Here is a 24,572-nt window from a genome sequence, read left to right as displayed (position 1 = left end):
AGGGGAGGCAATGATGTGGTATCCTATGGTGTGGGTATCTCCTCCCCACGATGAACTTTTTATTGTTGAATAAAAACCACAGAAATCATCAGGGGGCCCAGAAAATGTTAAGTGTAGCAGAAACTTCTGTGGGTTGCCTTGTAGGTGTGCTGCTCGCTCCCCACAGACTTCAGGATGAATTTTCCACCTGCTAGGAGTGTTGACTGCTGGCAGCTCTCAACTGAGACGCTTTCTGGGAGTCTCACCCCTTATCCTTGACAGCCTGCAGCCACCAGCCCATACATAGAGAGGCCCTCTATTAAAGGATGGGCCCTGTAGCCTCACTGCAGGACCACCCTACAGGGCCATCGCAGCTCCCGAGCTCCCAGTAGGCTGGCTCAGGTCTTTGCTGTGACTGCACCACAGCTGGACTTGCTCTGCCTGATCCTACTGCCTCATCTTCCCCCAGTGAACTTCCTGCTGGCAAACCTCTGTCTCAGAGTTTGTGTCCAGGGAGCCTGATCTGCAATGGCAGAATTGCTGCAATGCACAATTGGAGCCACAAACACTGTAAACCCCAAAACACATTTTCTATGGCATAAGCTAAGAGGGAAATCTGTTAACAAGCATTACCCATGACTCACACATTTGAAGTTTCTCTAAGGAATATCAGCCCTGAGTCTAGACAGCAGGATCAGCTTCTGTGCATCAGAGCACGTTCTGAGTCCTACTGGAAGTAAACAAGCAAGGATCTAAGATGATAAGGTGTACTGTAGTCATTTGTTCTTTGGGTGGACCTGAGTCCCTCACTTCTTAATCCACAATAATCACATGGTTCTGGACAACTGGCCCATCATGTTATTTTAAAGCTGATGTCATGAAGCCTTAAAATCCAGCTCATCTACTCCAGGATTTGACAGTTACTCAAATCAGTAAACTCCTCACTTTGCTTATGTTATTTTGTTGAATTTTCCATCCTTTGCAAATAAGAGATTCCTAAGCCAGTCTACTTGCAGCTCTGGGAATATCTAGAGGAAGAGATTTCAAGAAGCCTCTAAGAAATTATTTCCCCATATCTGGAGGATAACAGATTTAATCATTATATATATATATATATATAATCATTTTAAATATAGATAGATAGATAGATAGATAGATAGATAGATAGATCTTTTCACACTTTTCCTAACATTATGTATCTGCCAGGGTAGGGTCCTCATGCTTGGAGTGTGGGTATATGTCCTTCATAAAGCTGGGTGAGCCTCCCCTGCCCCACACTTCCTGAGCCCAGCATTGAGAGGAGTAGTCCAGTTGATGCTCTCTGCTACACCAATCCTGAAAGGCTGATTCATACCAAAGAGATTCTGATGTCCTGCGACTTTCCAGTCCCTCCTCAGACTGAGTTTTTCTCCACCTCTTGTAAAGAGGATACATTTTGTTGCTTCAGCTCTGTGAGTAGTTACTGCATGTGGGTAAACAAAACTCAGTGTCTATATCCTGCAGAGCACTTCCATCCCCAAAGTGGTACAGGTCAGCTTCAAGAGTTCATCCTACCCACTAATATCTTACTACTACTTTCCTACTAGCCAAGGCGCGCTGTTAGGACTATGTGTGGACTCTGTCTCTGCTCAGTGGGCCCTATGGATGATGCAGTCTTTGGCCCTCCCCACATTGTCCTCATTATGCATCTTTGCATAATGTACTCAAGTATGCTCTTCCCCTAGTTATCTCTGAATTCATTATAAAGCAGCTCTTCAAAAAAATAAAATAAAGCAGCTTCTCATCTCAATTTCATTATGTCGCCCAGTGGAGACATTACTGCTATAAACATTTACCCACTCAAAGCACTGGATCAAGCGAATCGAATGGGGAAGCTGTTTCGGGGGTCACAGAGTCTACCGTGAAGGGAGTAAACACGTGGACCGTGGGGCCAAGGAAGGTCCTAAAGCATTTAAAATAGTGCATAGAACAGTGTTGGTATTTTATTCCTATCAACAGTTGGCAGAGCACATCTGAGAAGATGAAAATTAAGGCCATCCCACCTCAAGTTTAGCATTAGCACAAGTACAGCCATCTTAGGCCCCTGGGAATAAGAGCTGAACTTTACGGGAAAAACTGCAGAATGTCCTAGGCAGGGAATCCCAAATCGGAAAGACAATAAAGCTCAAAATGCCCTCAGCAGAGAATCCCATATCAGATCTTAAGAAACTCCCCCACCCTTTTCCCCATATTGGAATGGAAAAAATTCTTCCACCCCTTATGAAAATCCCCTAGACCAGCCCATAAAAAACCCAGCTGTAACCCACCTCGAGGTCCAAGTCCCTGCTCCGCTGTGTCCGAGAGCTGAAATTTCCATTACTTCAGTTACAGAAAAAAAACAACTTACAGCTTAACGCCCTAGAAAGCCCCCTTTCTAATAGGGGGCTTTCTAGGGCGTTAAGCTGTAAGTTGTTTTTTGAGAACAGAGCTCAATGCCCTCGAAGGCCCCATATCAAAATGTAAACAGAACTTGAGGAATTGCTCCAGCCCTTCTGGAGGTCCCCTAGACCAGCCCTTAAAACTAAGCTGAAACCCACCTCGGGGTCCAAATCCCCGCTCTGCTGTGTCGGGTGCACTCGGACCCAAGCTCGAGCTTGTAAATAAACCCTCGTGTTTGCATCGGTGTCGGCTCCTTGGTGGTTTCTCGGATTCGCAATCTTGGGCACAACAAAAAGGAATATATTTTATAAAATATAAATTGCTGGTGATTGGATTCTACTTCAAATAAAATCTCAACCTAGACCACAATGAAGAAGGAGCTGAAGGGAGTGGTATTAGGAACTCAGCAGATTCTGGGGATGGGGGAAGAGGGAGGGTGAGATGATTGGAGGGATTTGGGCTTTATCCTCATCATGATTCACAGAAATTAGGGCATATGTTCTACCTACTAACACCCAGAACAGCCACACAAACCAGAGAGGCCATTGGGAAGGGCTGGTAGAAGACAGACTCCAGAGTCTAGGGAATAGGAGGATATGGTCAAGTTTGGATTGCTAAGAAAAGGATGGAAGGGGGGAAGAAACATGGAAGAGATTCACTAAGTGTCTAATTTGTCCAAATAGGAGAAAGGCTCATGGGAGACCATAACAGAGGTCTGGGAGACCTAACAGAGCTCATGTGAAATGCTTTGGGAGTTCCACCCCACTCTCCTTCACATGGTTCACAGCTCCTGGTCATTCTGAGAGTCCCTCTCTAGCCTTCCCAGGTGGCTTCAACTCTCTTCAGCACCCACAGTCCCTGGTCATAATTTTAGCTCTTCTATCATGACAATGGCAGTCGACACACAAAAATCACTCCCTCCTCTCCCTCATTTGCACAGAAGTCCCCTGAAGAAATTGTTTTAAATATTCATCTGAAATCAGTTAAAATGACAGTGTCAAATTTTCTGGTAATTCTAAGGTGAAAGCAAAGTAAATGTTGATTATACTTTAAAGCAGTGGGGTTAAGCAACAAAAAAAAAAGTTGGTGTATGATTTTGGATTGGGGACAAATGGCCCTGAATAGCAAGCTACCAAGTTTCCTAAGCATCCTCCCCGCCACCACCAGCACTGTGGGGCAGAAAGAGCAGGATTCATGTGAATGCAAAAAGCTGGAGACATTCTAGTGCAAGAAAAACAACTTTTGAAAGAGAGCTCTTCTTACTGGGAATGTTCAAGCAGAGGTTTCCAGGATGTTTTAGGTGGGATTCTAACATCGCAGACCAGAGCCAGCCTAAGAAACAAGCAGGGTTCTTCCCACCAAACAAGCAGATGAAATGCCTAGCACCATGCCTAGTGCCTAACGGATGCGTAATAAATATTAGGTTCTTCTCACCCCAAGAGTCCATGGATCTATGATCACACATATTGGATGTATTTCTGGGGGGGCAATGGGATACATTCTAGATTCTCCGAGGAGCTCACAATTCTCTTGAGTAGGGTTATGGAGAGAGAAGGCAGGGGGAGGCAAGGAGGCATGTTGTCCATGCTAATGGCAGGAGTCCTTCCTCTGCTTGGAGTTCCCAGCACCTTCAGGCAGTTACAGGCTTGGGCCTTATGCTCTCCACTACGGCTGAGATGACTGCTCCTGCAGCCTTAGCTCCTTCCATCAGGGCGTGCTCTACCTGCAAAGCAGACCAGTACACAGGACATTCAGGGCCATCCCAGGTGTGTACCCTGCCCTACTCCTACTGCACCACTCCCCTTCTGCAACTGGCCTGCCTGGAGGGGGAAGTGATCTATTGCTATCCTCTATTTCCAAAGATCCTAGAGCTCCAAGAGACCTAGAGAAATCAGGATGGCCTGAGATGGACATCTGAGGCAGATGCACTCCCTCTCTGTCCCCCAGGGGAATCCACAGCTTCTGGCCCCTGGCCTCCCTCAGAGCCATCCAGCCCAGGGTCTGCCTCTAGCATAGGGTTCAGAGGCAAATGTTCTCAGAGTGGCACAGCCACTGGGGCCCTCATTCCACACACAGGAAATCTGAAAGCCAGGGAGGGAGCTCGCTTGGATGAAGTCACAATGTTAATTAGTGTCTGAGCTTGGCCCACACCCTAGAAGCCCCTTCATAGTCCATTTGATCCTTGGGGTCTTCTTTTCATGTACAAATGCTCATGGGACTGGAGATCCTTTACACCAGAGCCCCCGAGCCCTGGCCTGCACTGGAGCAAGGCCTCCAGAGAATGAAGTACAAGCCAGGAAAGGAGAGAATGAAGTACAAAGGATAAAGGTGCAGAAATTGGAGGGGTACAGGGGATGGTGACCTGCTCATGCTCACTCAGCAATAGTAGAGAGACCAGTATTGGGATCTGAGCCCAATACCCTGAGGGAACATCAGAATCATAGAAAAAAGGCAGAAGAATTATGTCCCTCTTTTAATTCTTGACTTCTTGGGACACCTGGGTGGCTCAGCAGTTGAGCATCTGCCTGTGGCTAAGGTCATGATCCCAGGATCTTGGGATCAAGTCCACATTGGGTTCCCCACAGAGAGCCTGCTTCTCCCTTCTACCTGTGTCTCTGCCTCTCTCTGTGTATCTTTCATGAATTAATTAATTAATTAATTAATTAATTATTTTAAAATCTTGATTTCTTAATCTATTAAAAAGGATAAACCCCATGCTCATGTCATGGGGTTTTAGTAAGGATTAAATATGAATAACGGCCACTCTAGTTATCACAGATATGTAGAGCTATTTTTCAAAGCACATGGGCTGTGCCTCATTGGATTCATTACCACCCTGTGTGGTGAGGGGTCACAAACCCAAATGCAGCACAGGCCAAGGAGGTAAAGTGGGTGAAGCTGGCAGGTGGCACACTGATCTCCCCCCACCATGCCCCATCTAAAGAGGCAGCCACTACTCAGCCCCACAGGATGTCAGCAAGCAGGAACACCACTCTGATGGTGTCATCAATTAGTTGTTCTAGAAAGGCTGTGAATTCAGATCTTTTTATATAAAATGTCTATATTTTTAAATGTTGGCAAGTAATTCAAATTAAAAATGAGACAAAACACTACTCATCCAAGCAAAACATGTCTGTGGGCCCCATGCAACTACTAGTTTGCAACTTTAGCAATAAAGTATCTACCTCAGTTTATCCCCATATTGTACAAGAACAAACAGTCTCAGAAATAAAGCAGTCTGACCAAGGAGACAGCATGGCCAAGCTGGCACTCCACCCTGTGTCTTTGCTCTACAGCCCAGTGCATTTGCACTCTTCCAGCCGTTAACAGAGATAAAAATAGGGGATCCCTGGGTGGCTCAGCAGTTTGGCGTCTGCCTTTGGCTCAGGGCGTGATCCTGGAGACCCGGGATCGAGTCCCATGTCAGGCTCCCAGATAGAGCCTGCTTCTCCCTCCTCCTGTGTCTCTGCCTCTCTCTCTCTCTCTCTCTCTCTGTCTATCATAAATAAATAAATAAATAAATAAATAAATAAATAAATAAATAAATAAATAAATATTTTTTAAAAAGACAGAGGTAAAAATACCTCCAGAACCGTCAAGTCCTGTAGAAGTAGAAGCCCACCAGTCCAACAGACAGCATGAAACCACTAACCACTGTTCCAACCACTGATGGAATCACAAGCCCCAAGAAAGCTCAGCAAGAAGCCATCATCAGAGCAAAGGTACCATACCTGCTGGCTCCTGGCCACACCGTATCTGAGGTCATTGACAAAGTGTTCACAGTTCCCTTCAATCAGGCTGTACTGTACTATCTTGTTGATCATCTTTTTGGTCCGCTGGATAATCTTGTCCACAGGCAGGGGCAGGTACGTCCCATCCAGCTTGTTGTTGATCTTCCAGGAGCAGCCATGCAGCACATCCTCCAGCCGACTGTATTTCACAACAGCCCGGTTGCTGAAGACAGAAGTGATGCTGCCGGCCTCAAACTCCTCACCTAGAGGCCAAGATGAACAGAAGTTTGAGCGCTGCTAGGGACAGCTGGGGGCAGAGCCCTGGCTCCCTCTAAGATGCTGGTTGAGCTACTTCCCTCCGAGGCCTCGGCCTCACCATCTATGAAAGGCATGGCCAAGGACAGAGAGTTGGAGGAAACTGAGCTGCCCAGCAGTGAGACACCTGTCACTTGGCTATCAGCCTGCCGGGTAGGACTGCAGCATTTCCAGGAGATGTGGCTGCTCAGGACCAATTTTCTCAGGAAGACTCCTGCCCTGCACTGCACTCCCCACTGTCAACTCCCACCATCAGCAATCTCTTTCTTATCAAACTCTAGAAGTACCTTATGGTGCAGTCCCAAGATTCCATTCTATGTTGTACCGAGGTGACCAAGTCCTAGGATTTGAGTCTTGCTTCCCTAACCAGACTTCAGTAGTCTTCAGAAACGTGTGCTAAACACCCTTACATGTGAGCATCAGCTCCTGGTTGTGGGGCTAGCCTGGGGCTCCGTGCCATGATGCCCTGTGCAGTCACAGCTGGGCACAGGGGAGGTCAAGCAGACAGGGCTCTGGGTGTGACCCGCTCAGCTTCCACCCAGAGCCACAATGCCTTTCTCTCACTCAATTACTGGGATTCAAAATCAGATTTGAAAAAAGGACCATGTGAAAGGCGTTGTATTAACATGTTCAGTCCCCAGAGGAGACAGGTGCTTAGAGAGGGTCAAGAGCCTGCCCAAACTCAGGATGGTCATAATTCAAAACCAAGACTGTTTTTCTACTCTGACCATACAGATAAGCAAATGTGTGTACCCTCCCCCTCCGAAAGTTGACTGAGAACAAGAAATGTCCCTTGTTCTTTTCTTACGTATTTGAAGAATATCTGCTGATTTTACAAAAGCTGGCACGAGCAATTCAGCTTTCAGGAACAGAATTCATTTTTACAGGAAGATCTGATGGGAAAGGTACAGACATAACTATTAGCCACCTCTTTGGTTATGTAAGAGAGAGGCTCCTGGACTTGGTCTGGAAAGGAGATGTGGGGGTGAATGTGATGTGGAGCATTCTTTACCTTCTCTGCATGTAGGCAGGGTACAGGAGAGGGGCTCTGCCCTGTGAGACAGTCTCTGCAGTTAAGAGGCTAGGCCAAGAAAAGAGGAGGATGGAGCCTACGGTGAGAGCCATGAGTATGGTGTGGCCTCAGGCCATTGGTCCCAGGCCCTTCTGCAATTTCATTCTGAATGGGCAGTACTTGAACAGGATATAAATTCCAAAGGCATCAGAGCATAAGCAGTGGTGTGCCCCAACCTCCCCTTCTCCCAGTGCCTCCAGATCCCTTTGCCCAAGGACCACTGTGACTGAGTTTTTATCTTCTGTATCACCACACCCTCCCATCAGATCTCCACTATCTTCTACTATCTTCCACTATCACCAAGCACTCCCATCAAATCTCCACTAAATTTTAATTAGTTGCCCATTGAATCTCAGCCTTGTGTTAGGCAACCTTCAGAAATGAAAGGATGGCTGTGTCCACACGGAGGCAGGAGCAACCAGGGACAAGCAGAAAGAGCCAGGAGACAAACCAGAGTGAAGGTGCCCAAGCAATCAGGAAGCTGGAAGCAGCATTTGGGGGCAGTTGGAACATGCAGGCATCTGCACCCCTCCTGGGCAAGCCTCAGAAATATGAGGAGGGGCACCAGGGCTCAGCAAACATGGGGCCACTTTGTGCACTTGCATCTCCCTCAGGGCTGGATACTTGGTGGTGTTTGGTAGACAGAGATCAAGCTCTATCACCCAGCCAGTTAAGATCCAGGAAGGCACCAGAGTGTTTCATTGCTAATGAAGGACAGCAGCTGAGGAACAAGATAACTAAATGCACTTCTTCTTAGTCTACTAACTTCATTATCAGTATCGATATTTCAATAGAGTATCCACCCTTACTCGGGGGAGCCAGATGGACCACGCAGTCATCTTCCACATAGATGGCCCAGTGCTCATAGCCAATTCGAAAAATCTCAATCAGGTCTCCAGGTCTGGGTCTTGGTTTGCCCTGTGATAGAAGAATAAGGTAATATAATGACACTGCATATTACCAAGGAATTCCAGGACCCTGTTTGGTTGGGGATTAGCTACAACTCAGCCTGAAGACACTGGGTTTCATTACTTTGTAGAAATCCAGGCTGCAAGAAGCTCCCTTCACAGGCAGGACCAAAGGACCCTCCAACCCCCGCTATCACTCTCATTATTAAGGCCACAGAGGCTAACTGTGTCAGCTATTGATGTACTGCCACTTGGCCCCAAATGTACCCTCCAGATAAACTCTGTGATATCTGATGGAACTCTCTTAAGCTTTTCTCCTTGAAAAGGAGCACTGTGTTAAGCATTATAAGAAGAAGGGGTTCTGGGCAGCCCTGGTGGCTCAGCGGTTTAGTGCCTGCCTTCAGCCCAGGTGTGATCCCGAATCAAGTCCCACGTCAGGCTCCCCGCATGGAGCCTGCGTCTCCCTCTGCCTGTGTCTCTGCCTCTCTCTCTCTCTCTCTCTCTCTCTCTCTCTCTCTCGGTCTCTCATGAATAAATAAATAAAATCTTAAAAAAAAAAAAAAAAAAGGAAGGGGTTCTCCTGCAGATTCTGGCTTGGGGCAGGCAGGAGTCAGGGGAGGATGATGGTTGCGTAGTTTGGGTCTAAGAACTTCTGATGGAGCTCTGACTGAGCCAGAACCCTTCAACCCCATCTATCTTTCAGCCTTGGCCTGGCAGTAACCTTTTGGGCCCTTTGGACAGAGAAATCAGTGCTCAAACACCTCCTGCACCTGCTGGAGTCTTGATTCCCTCTGCCCATCTTCCATGTGGACGATCAGTGGTGTCCAGAGGGTGCGCCCCGTCCCCACCCCCACTCTGCATGCCCAAACCACAGCCAGCCCCCAGCCTGCACTCCAAAGGGTTGCACTTGCTCAGCAGTTGCAGTGCGCCCCCAGCCTGGTGAAACCAAACTTCTCTGCTCTCCTCTCTAATGAGATCTGAACCCCTTCTGAGTCTGTCCCTCCTGAGACCTCCTGGTCTCCCTCACCCTGGGAGATCATATGGGGTTTCTTCATATCTTATAGTTACTCTTGCGTAGTTTAATAATTCTTCATAGGAAACTTCCCCCTGTTTAATCCACTGTGTAGTTTCTATCTTTTGATTGGACCAAGAATGCTGATGCTCTATTTCTTCAACAAGACCTGGGGAAGAGACAGTGTGTGTGTGTGTGTGTGTGTGCGCGCGCGCGCGCGCACGCGCGTGTGTGTGTGCACGTGCATCTTTGTGTGCACAATACAGTACTGTGCACTTTAAAATTTATTAAGAGAGTGGATCTCATGTTAAGGCCTCTTACCACAATAAAAACAAAAAGAGAAAGAAAAGAAAACCTAGAGCTTTTGCCATTGGAAACCCAAACTAGAAAGAAAGAGAGAGAGAGAGGAAGAAATAAAAGAGAGGAAGGAAGGAAGAAAACTCTCCTATCCCTCCTTCTGTAATATGCATTGTCCCTAAGTTTGACCAAAGGGGTCCCGGTTAGAAGTTCTGCTCACTGATTCCTCCCTGAGAAGGCATGCTGGAAAGTCAGAGCCAGTGGAGAGGCAGACCAAGGGAGCCCATCAAACCACCCAGGCACCCATGAGTTTACAATGGCTTTGTCACTTACGCAACACTTTGCCAGCTTAGTCTAATCTCCTCAAGGCTATATCTCACCTCCCAGTTCCCCTCTCTATTTCCCTGGCAGAGGACAGCCATTTGCCTGGGCCAAAATTCACAGAAGTAAAGGGGGTTTTTCACCTGTTCCTTTTCTGAGGTACAATTTACAAAATTTGTTTAACCATCACCACCATCCATTGTACTTCATCAGAATTTAAAAATTTTGTCTTTTGATACTGTTAAGAGAATGAAAACTCAAGCCACTGACTAAGAAAGAATACTGCAAAGAGGGGTGCCTGAGTGGCTCAGTCCATTAAGAGTCTGCCTTCAGCTCAGGTCATGATCTCAGGGTCCTGGGAGCCAGCCCTCCATTGGGCTTCCCGCTCAAAGAGTCTGCTTCTGCCTCTCCCCACCCCGACTCTCTTTCTCTCAAATAAATAAAATCCTTAAAAAAAATACACCTACCATATGATCTAGCCATTTCATTCCTAGGTATTCACCCAAGAGAAAAGACAACATATGTCCATACAAAGACCTGTACACAAACGTTCACAGCAGATTTATTTGTAATAGCCAAAAACCAAGAATAGCCCAAATGCTCACCAAGGGGTGAATGGATAAACAATGATGTATCCATACAATGGAATACTATCCAGTAATAAAAAGGAATGAATTATTAATAACATGCAACAACGTGGATAAAACTTTAAATAATTACATGAAATTATGTGAAAGGAGATAGATTTAAAAAAAAGCACAAACAGTAGATTCCATTTACATAAATCTCTAGAAAATGCAAATTAGGGTGTAGTGACAAAAAAGCAATACGGTGCTGCCTGGGGATGGGAGTGAGAACAGGCGGGATTTACAAAAAGAAACATTTGGGGAGTTACGGAGATGTTCATTATCTTGATTATGGTGATGGTTTCATGGGTGCACAAATACCATACCCAACATATCCAACTGCATATTCTAAACATGTGCACTTTATCATATGTCAGTTATAAGTATGTCAGTCATACCTTAGTAAAGCTCAATAGAGTTCAACAAAGCGGTTTTCAAAAAATTTTAAAGGCTTAACCAACATCCCAAATCAATATGCACTTCAACCTGCCACACAATCTAAATAAAGTAAAAACACAGTCTGTAGAGGAGTCAGAGGCACGGTAAAGATCTAAGAGCTCGGGATCCCTGGGTGGCGCAGCGGTTTAACGCCTGCCTTTGGCCTGGGGCGTGATCCTGGAGTCCTGGGATCGAGTCCCACGTCAGGCTCCCTGCATGGAGCCTGCTTCTCCCTCTGCCTGTGTCTCTGCCTCTCTCTCTCTCTCTGTCTCTGTCTCTCATGAATAAATAAATGAAACCTTAAAAAAAAAAAAGATCTAAGAGCTCTTGTGATACCCACCTCAGCAGCTTGCTTGGTTAATTTCCCTCCACTCTCAGGCTTTGGGGTTGAATTTGACTCTGTTTTTTTCTGATTGGCTGTGGCCTCCAAGTTAACTGTGGGCTTCTCCCTAAATGAATTTTGTGATCACAGAGTCAACAAATATCACCATTTCACAATCAGTGGCAATTCTACGTCATATTTGCGATTTTAAGATATCTTTCAATTTTGAGAGTCTAGGAAACATTTTCCCTGAAGCTCATTTCTGTGATCATGCCATTAGTTGTCATACAAAATAACTGCAGATGATTGTTTAAAATGCTAATGATAGCAAATGAGTAGCTTTCAGGATTTGTGTGTGTGTGTGATCATCTTTCTTACATGTTTATCAAAGTGACACTTGTACATAGCTTTAAAAAAAAATGGTAGCGATACATAATGGCTTCTAATGAAATGCAACAGGCCTCTGCTCCCTCCTTTCTCTCTTCCTGTCCTACTGGGAGAGGCAAGCCCCCTTGAACTCTTGAGCTGTTTCTTCCAATAACTAGCTCCACCTTTCTGAGAAATCTCATTAAGCCTCAACACTATAACTGCAAGTATCCTGAAAGAAATCAGTATATTTTGTCCCTTGAAACAAAATGTCAAAAAAAAAAAAAAAAGAAACAAACAAACAAACAAAATGTTGTAAGAGAGGACTGAAACCTTGGGATATGCTTTGAGATCGTATATTGAGGTCAAAACAGCCTGGGTTTGGGGTGCCCGGCTGGTCCAGTTGGTAGAGTGGTAGAGTGTGTGACTCTCTGTCCCGGGTTTGTGAGTTCAAGCCCTACATTGGATGTGGAGATTACTTTAAAAAATAAAAATCTTTAAAAATAAGTAAATAAATAAGAGACCTGGGTTTGAATCCTGGCTCTGATCCTTGCTGTCTAACCTTGAGCTAGTAAATGAATGTGTCTGAACATCAGTTTGATTATAAAATGGAGATGAGAGTATTTGTCTCACTCACAGAGTTGTCAAGAAGGTTAAAGGAGAGAGAGCATACCTACCCGTCTGGTACATTACCAACAAAAAAAATGGCACTTTCTTTGCCTTTTCCCACACGTTACCTCTTCTCCCAATTATAGTGAATGGGGGTGGGGTATAGCCCTTTGGGGAACTTTCAGATCCTCAAAATTTTAAAAAAGAAGCAAACTGTTGTTAATGAAAGTGAATTGAGGAAATTTGCAAGAAGATTACATCATTCTTTAGTGAGATCAAGTGACCACGTGCTAAGCGCCAGTTTTCAGGGTCCTGGAGGTCTTGTGGCTAGAAATTGCTGCAAGGCAGGTCCTGTCAGTGGGCCTCAGGCCTGGTGGTAATATATATATTTTTTTAATTTTTTTTTCTGATGGTAATATATTATCAGAGGCACACCAGCCTTCCCTTCACTGGTTAGGGATAGGATGGTTCCTGTGGAAACCACCTCAGGATTTGCTTTATAGAACTACCTACCATCAAAGTGGGTTCTTCAAAGACTTCCCCACCCTAAGACCCAGTCCTTCCATACAGAGACTCTTACCCATCCTGGTTGCTTCTGCTCAGTTCTGAGGTTCCCTCTTGCAGCTCCTTGGGAGGGAGCTGGACCAACGCTTGAGATGATTCTTCTGAGGGGGAAAGGGGAGGATGCTATTTAAGTCACAACTGCCTCCTACAGGGAGCAAAATCTGTGAAGGGAGAGTTGGAGCAAGCACCCTGACATCCATGTAGAGGTGGGATCAGGGTTCCAGTCGAGAACCGTGCGAGGCCTGGTCAATCAGTTTTTGGGTAAATGAAGGGGACTGTGGGACTGGGTGCTAGAAAGGTCTGTGTCCCTGGGAAGGAGAGACTTTGGAACTCCCAGGGATAGAATCAGGGAGAGGATGAAGTGAGATCCCAGAAATCTGCGGGCTAAGCTGACAACAGAGCCATTGTCAACTCTGCCTGTCAGGAAGCCGCTACCTCTGCTTCCACTTCCACCCAAAACAGGGAGGCGCTGGAGGCCTGGCTCACTTTGATTAAATTACCAGCAAAAGATCATTCCCGCTTTGTCGAATATTAGTTGACCATAGAGTTGAGGGCCCATTCCTGAGTTCTCTATTCTGTTCCATTGATCTATGTGTCTGTTTTTGTGCCAGTACCACACTGTCTTGATGACCACAGCTTTGTAGTACAACCTGAAATCTGGCATTGTGATGCCCCCAGCTCTGGTTTTCTTTTTTAATATTCCCCTGGCTATTTGGGGTCTTTTCTGATTCCACACAAATCTTAAGATGATTTGTTCCAACTCTCTGAAGAAAGTCCATGGTATTTTGATAGGGATTGCATTGAATATGTAAATTGCCCTGGGTAGCACTGACATTTTCACAATATTAATTCTTCCAAGCCATGAGCATGGAGTATTTTTCCATCTCTTTGTGTCTTCCTCAATTTCCTTCAGAAGAAACTCTAGGTTTTTTCCCCCCCCACAGGAATCACCACTCCATTTTTTGTTAAGAGAAAAAAGACAAATCATTGTCAGGCTGTAGTGCCTACATCTGGCAACTGGATATAATCGCATTGGACCTAGAACACCTTTCCTTGTGGGAAGAGACATGGAAAAAGATTATTTGAAAAAAAGTACAATCTAGTATGAGCCAGGCAGAGATGTAAAAAGGTACAAGTGCTCATCTTGAGAAGAAAGTGGGACCAGGTTAGGCCTGAAGGGAAGTGTAGCTCCCTGGGCAAAGACAGTGAAATAGCTTCTGTGTGCTATTCTAGATGGACATTCCAGAAACAGCAAGAGGGAAGGTTGGGGTTGGGGTGATCCTACAGGTGTGGGGATGACCCTGAGGACAAGCAGAGCCTTCAGGGAGTTTTATGCAGGGGAGGGATGGGGTCAGATTTGCACTTTAGGAAGTAAACGTAATTGTTTTGCTCCATAAAAGGGAAGCAGTAACCTTTGCCTTCCACCCTGTTAAGCTGAGGAAGAGCAAATGAGAACACTGATGGCTCTAAAATGTTACCCAGACTTGACAGCACGGGATGTGGTATGTGGGGTGGTGGCTTTAGGATGGGGAGATCAGCTGGGACAAGCAATTTATCTGATGTCTGTGTTCCCATCCCTCTTGTAGGTAAGAAAGGGCCTGACATATCTCCACAGAGCTCATCAGCTTTCTCAGCCTCTGTGTGAAAGAAGCATGAACAGGTTGAAAATTAAACATTTAACCAACTGTGCAGGGTGGGGTGGAGTGAATTTGCCAAGTATGGGGAACACCAAAGCTGGGCCCATGGCCAGGGCTGGACTTGCTGAAGTTTTGGGTCTAGCACAAGGACTTTTTTTCCCCCGAGATGCATTATAGAACTGTGAAAAACAATTTTCTCAGTGTGGCTTGAACGGTGGCCTCTGAGCCTTCTCTTGGTTGCTGTCACTAAGAGGGTCCTCTCCCAGTAGCTGTCAGCAGTTGCCATCTTTGTGGGTCTGATCTTCCAAAGTAGTAGCCTCTGGCTGGATGCACAGATCTTTGTACACTGTCTCCACGGTGTGGCACACTTGTTTGAGCTCTGTTTCCAAATGGCTGATCTTTGCCATTTTCTGGGTGAACTCTTGGAGCTTGTCTATACCTGTAGTTTTTAGGGTATAGATCCTTTACCTCTTTGGTTAGGTTTATTCCTAGGTATCTTATGCTTTTCGGTGCAATTGTAAATGGGATTGACTCCTTAATTTCTCTTTCTTCAGTCTCCTTGTTAGTGTATAGAAATGCCACTGACTTCTGGGCATTGATTTTGTATCCTGCCACACTGCCGAATTGCTGTATGAATTCTAGCAATCTTGGGGTGGAGTCTTTTGGGTTTTCTATGTACAGTATCATGTCATCTGCAAACAGGGAGAGTTTGACTTCTTTGCCAATTTGAATGCCTTTTATTTCTTTTTGTTGTCTGATTGCTGAGGCTAGGACTTCCAGTACTATGTTGAATAGCAGTGGTGAGAGTGGACATCCCTGTCTTGTTCCTGATCTTAGGGGAAAGGCTCCCAGTGCTTCCCCATTGAGAATGATATCTGCTGTGGGCTTTTCGTAGATGGCTTTTAAGACGCTGAGGAATGTTCCCTCTATCCCTACTCTCTGGAGAGTTTTGATCAGAAATGGATGCTGTATTTTCTCAAATGCCTTCTCTGCATCTATTGAGAGGATCATATGGTTCTTGTAATATTCGACAAAGCAGGAAAGACTATCCACTGGAAAAAAAGACAATCTCTTCAATAAATGATGCTGGGAAAACTGGATAGCCACATGCAGAAGAATGACACTAGACCATTCTCTTACACCATACAGAAAGATAAACTCAAAATGGATGAAAGATCTAAATGTGAGACAAGATTCCATCAAAATCCTAGTGGAGAACACAGGCAACACCCTTTTTGAACTTGGCCACAGCAACTTCTTGCAAGATACATCTATGAAGGCAAGAGAAACAAAAGTAAAAATGAATTATTGGGACTTAATCAAAATAAAAAGCTTCTGCACAGCAAAAGAAAACAGTCAACCAAACTAAAAGACAACCTACAGAATGGAAGAAGCTATTTGCAAATGACCTATCAGTAAAGGGCTAGTATCCAAGGTCTATAAAGAACTTATTAGGGATCCCTGGGTGGCGCAGTGGTTTAGCGCCTGCCTTTGGCCCAGGGCGCAATCCTGGAGACCAGGAATCGAATCCCACGTCGGGCTCCCAGTGCATGGAGCCTGCTTCTCCCTCTGCCTATGTCTCTGCCTCTCCCTCTCTCTCTCTCTCTGTGTGTGTGTGACTATCATAAATAAATAAAAATTTAAAAAAAAAGAACTTATTAAACTCAACAGCAAAGAAACAAACCATCCTATCATGAAACGGGCAAAAGACATGAACAGAAATCTCACAGAGGAAGACACAGACATGGCCAACATGCACATGAGAAAATGCTCCGCATCACCTGCCATCAGGGAGATACAAATCAAAACCACAGTGAGATCCCACCTCACACCAGTGAGAATGGGGAAAACTAACAAGGCAGGAAACCACAAATGTTGGAGAGGATGTGGAGAAAGGGGAACCCTCCTGCACTGTTGGTGGGAATGTGAACTGGTGCAGCCACTCTGGAAAACTGTGTGGAGGTTCCTCAAAGAGTTAAAAATAGACCTGCCCTACGACCCAGCAATTGCCCTGCTGGGGATTTACCCCAAAGATTCAGATGCAGGGAAATGGCAGGACACCTGCACCCCGATGTTTCTAGCAGCAACGTCCATAATAGCCAAACTGTGGAAGGAGCCTCGGTGTCCATGGAAAGATGAATGGATCAAGAAGATGTGGTCTATGCATACAATGGAATATTCCTCAGCCATTAGAAACGACAAATACCCACCATTTGCTTCGACATGGAGGGACCTGGAGGGTATTCTGCTGAGTGAAGTAAGTCAACCAGAGAAGGACAAACATTCTATGGTCTCATTCATTTGGGGAATATAAAAAATAGTGAAAGGGAATAAAGGGGAAAGGAGAGAAAATGAGTGAAAATATCAGAAAGGGAGACAGAACATGAGAGACTCCTAACTCTGGGAAACGAACTAGGGGTGGTGGAAGGGGAGGAGGGCGGGGCGTGGGGGTGACTGGGTGGCGGGCACTGAGGGGGGCACCTGGCGGGATGAGCACTGGGTGATATGTTGGCAAACTGGACTCCAGTAAAATAAAATAAATCCTTAAAAAAAAGATCATTCCCCAGTAGGCACTCATTCCGCTTAACCGGCTTTTCGCAGGATCAACGGGCGGCCACGCGAAGGAGCCCTCAAGGAAACTCTGGGGCCTTTTCTGGGGGCTCCGACGGCCCGCGGGGACCCGAGAGGCCGGGGCGGGGCCTCCGGGCCGGGCGGGGCGGGGCGGGGCGGGGCGGCTCCGTGGGGAGGGGCCGCTTGCTGCGGCGGGTCCGGCGGTACCTGCGGCTCGCGGGGCGAGCTTGGGGCGTGGCCGGCGGAAGCGAGAGAGGCGCGGCCTGCTGTCTCCGCCGGCGGCGGGGCTCAGGCCCATCCCGCCGCTGCGGCTCCGCGCCAGGCCGGACGCCGTGGGCCTCCCGGGAGGGTGGAGGCCGCGGGCGCAGCGCGGCGAGGCCCTGCGGGGGGCGGGCGGGCGGGCGCCTGGCCGGGAACGCGGGGCGCGCAGCCAACGGCGGCGGCGCGCGGGCGCCCTGCGCTGGGCGGAGGGACGAGAGGGCGCTCGGGGCGCCGCCTGAGGCCCGGGGAAGGCGGGGAACGGCGGCGGCGGCGGGGCGGCGGGGCGGCGGCGGCGGCGGGCCCTGCGGGGCGGGAGGCGCCGCTGAGCCGCAGGTGCGGAGGCGGGAGGCGCGGCCCCGCGCGGCTGCAGAAGCCGGTTGTCGAGCAGCCGAGGGACGAGGACGAGCGCACTGATGCCAGATGAGGAGCGTCTGCGGGGGCACGCTCAGGAGTAGAGGCTTGAGGGACTCGAGGTTTTTATGTGAATTATTTCTGCGCCTTAAATTATACATTTCAGAGCTAATTATATATATATGTGACTTATACAAAAGAACACAGGCGGGGGTGGCCGGGTGGCTCAGTCCGTTAGGCCTGGAACTCTTTTTTTTTTTTTTTTAAGATTTTATTTATTGATTCATTCATGAGAGACAGAGACACAGGCAGAGGGAGAAGCAGGCTCCATGCAGGGAGCCCGACGTGGGGCTCGATCCCCAAACCGGGATCTCGCCCTGGGCGCGGAGGCAGGCGCTCAACCACTGAGCCACCCGGGGGTCCCAGGCCTGGAACCCTTGATAACGGCTCAGGTCTTGATTATAGGGTGGTAAATCCTAGCCCAGGGCTGACTCCCCGCTGGGCGTTGAGCCTACTTCAACAGCAACAACAACAACCAGCAAAAGAACACATGGAATACGCGATAATAAAACTACTCCCCATGAACACACCAGTCTACTTAAGAATGGAAGGTAACTAGCCCAGACGCCCGTACCTGTGTGCTCCTCCCTTAGCCCATGGCCCCGCCACCCTCTGCCAGAGGGAACCTCTTCCGACTCTTATGTCTACTATGTCCTTGCCTGTATGTATATGTATTTGAGAGAGAGCAAGCGAGCGCAGGGGCAGGGGTAAAGGCGCAGGGAGAAGCTGACTCCCCGCCGAGAATGGAGCCTAACACCGGCTGGATCCCAGGACCCTGGGATCATGACTTGAGCCACGGGCAGCCACTTAATCAACTGAGCCACCCAGGAGTCCTCATGCCCTTACTTTTTAAGATACCTTTTTAAAATCCCCTCTTTGTACTCCTCATACATCATTTCATTGCATATTTGAAGCTTTAAAAAAATAATATTCTGTATGTTCTCTTCTGCAACATCTTTCAAAGCTGTTTTTCTAATAAATACATATTACTGTATAGGTCTGTGATTCATTTTCCCTGTTGGAAAATATTCCATTTTGTGAATATACCACAATTTAAGGATCTAGTGATAAAGCCAAGTGTTTTTTTTTTTTTTTTCCTGATGTGGAATTCAAAACTATTGAAAAGAACCCAAATTGTGTCCTGGTGGATGCATGCAAGAGATTATACAGAATTTAGTGCTTGGGAAGGTATACAAATGTTCAACTTTACAACAGAATACTGAAACATTATCCTAGTTGAGGGCTCCAGTTTCACTTCTACCAGCCATATGTAAGAATTCTTGTGAGTTTACATCTTCACTAACAGTACTGTCATACTTACTTTTCCAGATGAATGGATGTAAAATAGTATTTTCCTAAAAAGTTTTACTAAAGGGTGCCTGGGTAGCTTGGTTGGTTAAGTGCCTGCCTTCTGGGCTCAGGTCATGATTCCAGGGTCCTGGGATGGAGCCAACGCCAATGACCTCCCTGCTGTTTCTCTCCCTCTCCCTCTGCTGCTCCCCCTCCTTATGCTCCCTCTCTCTCTCTTATTCTGTCAAATAAATAAAATTTTTAATAATAAAAAAAGTCTTACTAGAAATTTTAATTTGCATTTCACTGATCACTAAGATTGAAACCTTTGCATATATGTATTAGCCATTTAGATTTCCTCTTTTAAAAAGTGCCTGTTTGTGTCTTTTGCCTAATTTTCTTTGTAATTGTCTTCTTATTAATATGTAGAAGCCTTGTCTGTATTCTTGCTGCTCATCTTTGTCAGTTGTACTTGTTTACACATATTTTCTTCCAGTTAATGGCTTGTCTCCTAATAAAGAGAAGTTGACTTTAATGAAGTAGAGTTTATCAGTCTTCTCTTTTGTGGTTAGCACTCTGTCTTTCCATGAAGTTCTTTCTTGCTGTAAAGTCAGAAAAATATCCTCCTATATTTTCTTATAAAGGTTAAAAATGTCTTTTTTGTTTAATTTTTCTGGAATTGATATTCCCCATAGGAATAATCCCCATATGATTTATCTCCGCCTGGCTTATTAATAGTTTTTTTCCCCCCAAGTAATGAGCAAGACCATCTCTGTCATGTGTCAGGCTTTTGTGAATTAGCAGGAACATCGTTGGCTGTATTCTACTCCACCGGCAAAGTGTCTGTCTTTGTGCTACTGTCATATGATCTTTTTTTTTTTTTTCTGTCATATGATCTTAATGACTATATCTTTATGATAAATCTTGATATATGGCTATCTTGAGACTCCTCCCCCCCACTTCTTTATTCTTCCATGGGATCTTCTCAACTTTTCTTGGGCTTTTGCCTTTCTATAAACATTAACTTGCTAAATTGCTCAAAATACTCTGTTGACATCTTGATTGAAATTACATTGAGTCAATATATCAATTTGGCAATTTTGACATTTTTACAAAATGGAGTCATCCAATCGATTACATGTTTTGTCTGTTAGGTCTTCTTTAGCATCTTTTTTTTTTTTTTTTTTTTTTTATTTATGATAGTCACAGAGAGAGAGAGAGGCAGAGACACAGGCAGAGGAAGAAGCAGGCTCCATGCCCCGGGAGCCCGACGTGGGATTCGATCCCGGGTCTCCAGGATCGCGCCCTGGGCCAAAGGCAGGCGCTAAACCGCTGCACCACCCAGGGATCCCTTCTTTAGCATCTTTTAATGAAGTTTTATATTATTCTTCATAAAGATCTGATCTTGGGTATATTACATTCTCCCCTCTACTCACTTGGAAGTTTACACTCTAATTTATTGCCCTTGAAATTTTAACATGGATGTTCAAAGTCTAAAAGTAATGTCTTAAACACCTCTCTCTGAAACAATGCCAGGACGTCAGACACTCACCACGCCTGCCTTCCTCTCCCATGTTATTCTAATTTTGCCCTTTTTAAAGACCAAATTCACGTTATTACCTCTCATATATTACATAGACATTTGTTTAGATTTGCTTCTTGCCACTACCTTTGCTTATTACTCTTTCTTGCATTGCAGATCTTGCCTCTGAGGCCATCTTTCTTCTTCCAGAAACATAGCCCATTGGAACTCCTATCATGAGGATCTTTGGTGATTAACTCCTGGCTCTCATGGTGTCCAAATAAAGAGCCCAGACACCCTTGTGGCATCATGTGAAGGAGCTAAGATGGAGGAGCAAGAGCTGAGGGGCTGTTCAGACAACCAGGCTGGGCTGGAGGGCTGAGAGAGGAATGATTCTGTACTTCTGGAAGGACCCAAAGGGAGGCCAAGGAGTTTTTCTGAAGGGATCCTCAGAGAGTGACAGAAAGTACTGGAGTAAAAGAACTTTGCATGCACATCCTCTCTACTAAGACCACATGACCAGAGGCCCCAGCACTAAGACTAGAATGGCACAGAGCTGGACAGAGTCCATGAACTGCCTATGGCTTACCCAGGGTCTGGCAACTCTGATCTTCCTCCTTGCCCCCACATGCAGTAGTGCCTAGAGCGTGTTACTCTACTCCCAGGCCTTTAGGCCATGCATCTCACCCCAGGTAAATAGGAGATGAGATCAAAGCTGTACACTAACTTGTGGTTTCAGTTAGGTTTATTTTCTTGGTGTGTTTTTAAAATTTATTTTTGGGTTTTGTTTGATTTTGTTACTTTTTATTATGGGAATTTTCACACAAAAATAAAAGTAGAGGAAACAGAAAAAAAGGACCCTCATTTACCTTTCACCCAGCCTCTCCAGTCTTCAGTACATGGCCCAGTCTTGCTTCATCTATGACCCCACCCACTTCCTCTACACCCGGAGAATTTTGGAGCACATGCCAGATGGCATATCATTTCATCTGTAAATATTTCAGTATATATCTCTAAAAGATGAGGAGTCTTTTCAAAATGAAGATGACCAGGCTACCATTAGCACATTTAAAAACACTGTAGCAGTTCCATAATGTCATCAAATTGCCAATCAATGTACACATCTCCCTGATTTAGCTTATGTTTTCTAAGTGGTTTTCATTTGAACTGAAATCCAAAGGAAATGCATACATTACAACCAGTTGGTGTGCCTCCTACTTGAAAGATCAATTAAAGTAGAGTCAGCACCTCCCACTACCTACCACCCATTGCCTGTTTTCGTTTGGCCTGAGAGCTAAGATTGGTTTTGTACATTGTTAAATGGTTTTCAAAATAAGAGTATTTGTGTCATGTGAAAATTATATGATATTCAACTTTCAGCATTCATGTTTGATTTAAACATAACCATTCCCAGGGTGCCTGGCTAGCTCAGTCAGTTAAGCCTTCGACTCTTGATTTTGGCTCAGGTCATGATCTCAGGGTTGTAAGATCAAGTCCCGTGTTGGCTCCACACTGGGTGTAGAGCTTCCTTAAGATTCTTTCTCTCCCTCTCCCTCTGCCCCCCCCCCCGCTCGCTCACTCTCTCTAAAAGAATAAAAATAAATAAAGATTCATATACTTTATTTTCAGGTTATCTATGGCAACTTTCCCACTACAAGGGCAGAGCTGCATAGTTACTGTGGCATCTAAGACTTTATAGGCATCAAAGCTTAAAATATTTATTCTCTGGCTCTTTACAGAAAATGCTTCCCAACCTCTAATCCCATATGTTTCTCCTCCACCTCTTTTCTTCCTCATAACTTATTTTTTTTAAGATTTTATTTATTTATTCGTGAGGGACACACAGAGAAGCAGAGACATAGGCAGAAGGAGAAGCAGGCTCCATGCAGGGAGCCCAATGCCCAAAGTGGGACTTGATCCCAGGACTCCAGGATCACCCCGGGCCAAAGGCAGACGTTTAACCACTGAGCCGCTGAGCCACTCAGGCATCCCGTTCCTCGTAACTTTTTAATTGAAGAAACGGGTTCACTGGCTTAGGCAGCACATATACTAAAAGTGGAATGAGAAGAAATGATTAGCATGGCCTCTCTGCAAGAATGATATGCAAATTTGTGAAGTCCATATTTAGAGGGGAAAAAAAAAGAACCAGTGTTATTTGTCTTGTAAAATCTCCCACAGTCTGAATTTTGCTGCTGTTGTTTAACATGATCATTCATGCCCTATATTCCTATACACTGGTACCTAAATATAGACTCAATCAAATTCAGATTAGGTGACTTTTTCTTCAGGAGGATTCCATTAGTAGTGATGTGTTCTATCAGGAAGTAAACAGGTCTGCTTCTGTTTCTGTGGTGTCACCAACATTGATGATCGGTGCTATACTGTATTGAGTTTCAGTAACCCGAAGTGACTGGAAAGTGACAGGAACCCAGCAGGAAAGAGCCAACCCACATGGTGTAGGTGGGGGGGGAAAATCAAGCTATGTCAAGTTTTTGGTTGAGATTCTTCAATAAACTCATGTTCCATTGGGTAGGGAAGAAGGTTCATAGGATAAACACAAAAGTAACAAGAAGTGTTATGTAAGCCTACTGAAGTTATGAGGGATGCTTGCTCTTTCCTGCATTTCACAGTACCTCCATCCACATGGTTTGATCTCTTTGGGGGGAAAAGAATAAATAAAAAGCAGCTGGCTTTGTCCTATTGGTTTTTCCCCTCCAGTGTGTCATCTCTTTCCAATTAGACTGGAAGTTCCTGAAAAGCTAACCTAACATTTGGTTACTCAATTGGTTACTGGTAAATAAATAGGTAAATTTGCCTCAATGAGGATCTGGGGCCAGTTAGAAGAGCATGTGTCTAGTGTGTGCTTGGGCCAGGGCTCTATACCTGCTGGGGAAGAGACAGAAGTTGCTGGCAGCGGCCGCACAGGAGCCAGAAACCAAATGACTCCTTACAGTCATTCATTTTTTAAAAAATTAATTAATTAATTAATTAATTAATTAGTGAGACAGAGAGCACATGAGCAAGGGGGAGGCGCAGAGGGAGAAGCAGACTCCCTGCTGAGCATGGAGCTGAAGATCCCAGGGTTCTGGGATCAGGACCTGAGCACAACGCACATTCTAACACCTGGTAACTAGAATGAGACTATCTATCTGAACACACCTCAGATGGAATCATCCCCCCCCCCCCCCCCCCCCCCCCCCCCCCCGCTTCCACCGCACAAAGCACCTTCAGCAGCCCAGCTCTTCCCACCCACCAAGATCTGAGCAAACTTCCTTGCTCTGCTGGTTAAGACCTAAGTCAGTGAGTGCCTCTCAAACACCAGCATGCATCAGAATCACCTGGAGAGTGTGTGAAACTGCAGCTTCCCGGACCCTGCCCCCAGGTGCCCCCAGAGCCGACCTCCTCAGCTGGTCCGACTGGGCCGAGAGTAGGCATTCCTAGCCGGCTTCCAGGCCACGCCGCACTTGAGGAGCTCACTGAGACGTCTTCCCCCAGGGCCGCCCACGCATCTCCCAAATCGGGATAAAGTTGAACGGTTGTGCTGCCTGTTAAAGCGAAGGGTTTACTAGAATCTGAGCCAGAACTGGAGCCACTCTAGTCCAAAGAATCATGGGGGATCTCAGTAAAAAGGCAGATACCTGGGCCCACCCCCAGACTCTTTTGGAGTCACCCTCTCTATACAGAGATGAGCAAAGGGAGTCACAGAGAAGGCAAGTGACTTGTTCCAGGGCACACAGCACGTTAGAGCAGAGGCTGAGCTGGAACCCGGGCCTTCTTCACCGCGGAGTAGACTGCGGGCACGCCTCAGGGAGGTGGGGGGGGTGTCTCTCCTCCTGCCCCTTTCTCACCACCCCCCCCCCTTCTGGTGATTGCAGCTGGGCCCTGGCATTTGTGGCTGAAGC

General features: G+C 46.1%; 1 protein-coding gene and 1 non-coding gene across 3 annotated transcripts; one reads left to right on the top strand and one right to left on the bottom strand.

The window, feature by feature from the left end:
* Positions 1-3,849: 3,849 nt before the first annotated feature.
* PLAAT5 (phospholipase A and acyltransferase 5) lies at positions 3,850-24,134 on the bottom strand. 2 transcript variants are annotated; one of them, XM_055315192.1, is made up of 6 exons: positions 24,009-24,134; positions 12,995-13,079; positions 11,458-11,566; positions 8,319-8,433; positions 6,129-6,391; positions 3,850-4,120 (listed from the first exon to the last, which is right to left on the bottom strand). In XM_055315192.1, exons 1-6 carry the CDS (start codon positions 24,103-24,105, stop codon positions 4,028-4,030), a joined length of 762 nt encoding a protein of 253 aa, XP_055171167.1. In that variant the 5' UTR covers positions 24,106-24,134; the 3' UTR covers positions 3,850-4,027. The 2 variants fall into 2 exon arrangements, with proteins under 2 accessions (XP_055171167.1, XP_055171168.1); XM_055315193.1 differs by having other exon boundaries at positions 8,325-8,433.
* Positions 22,694-22,796, top strand: LOC129503246 (U6 spliceosomal RNA). Its single transcript, XR_008663131.1, has one exon. It is a non-coding gene; the product is annotated as a U6 spliceosomal RNA (small nuclear RNA).
* Positions 24,135-24,572: the final 438 nt, after the last annotated feature.

Source organism: Nyctereutes procyonoides, unplaced genomic scaffold, assembly GCF_905146905.1.
Source record: "Nyctereutes procyonoides isolate TBG_1078 unplaced genomic scaffold, NYPRO_anot_genome, whole genome shotgun sequence".
NCBI lineage: Eukaryota > Metazoa > Chordata > Mammalia > Carnivora > Canidae > Nyctereutes > Nyctereutes procyonoides.
The sequence above is the reverse complement of the archived record's forward strand: the minus strand, read 5'-3'. Positions and strand labels throughout refer to the sequence as shown.

Coding starts and splice junctions, on each gene's coding strand:
- PLAAT5 (XM_055315192.1), bottom strand. CDS start 24,105: ATGCCTACTCTCGGCCCAGTCGGACCAGCTGAGGAGGTCGGCTCTGGG. Junction 13,080..24,008: donor CAGTTTCACACACTCTCCAG/GTGATTCTGATG, acceptor TTTCCCCCTCAG/AAGAATCATCTCAAGCGTTG. Junction 6,392..8,318: donor TCTGGCTCCCCCGAGTAAGG/GTGGATACTCTA, acceptor CTTGGCCTCTAG/GTGAGGAGTTTGAGGCCGGC.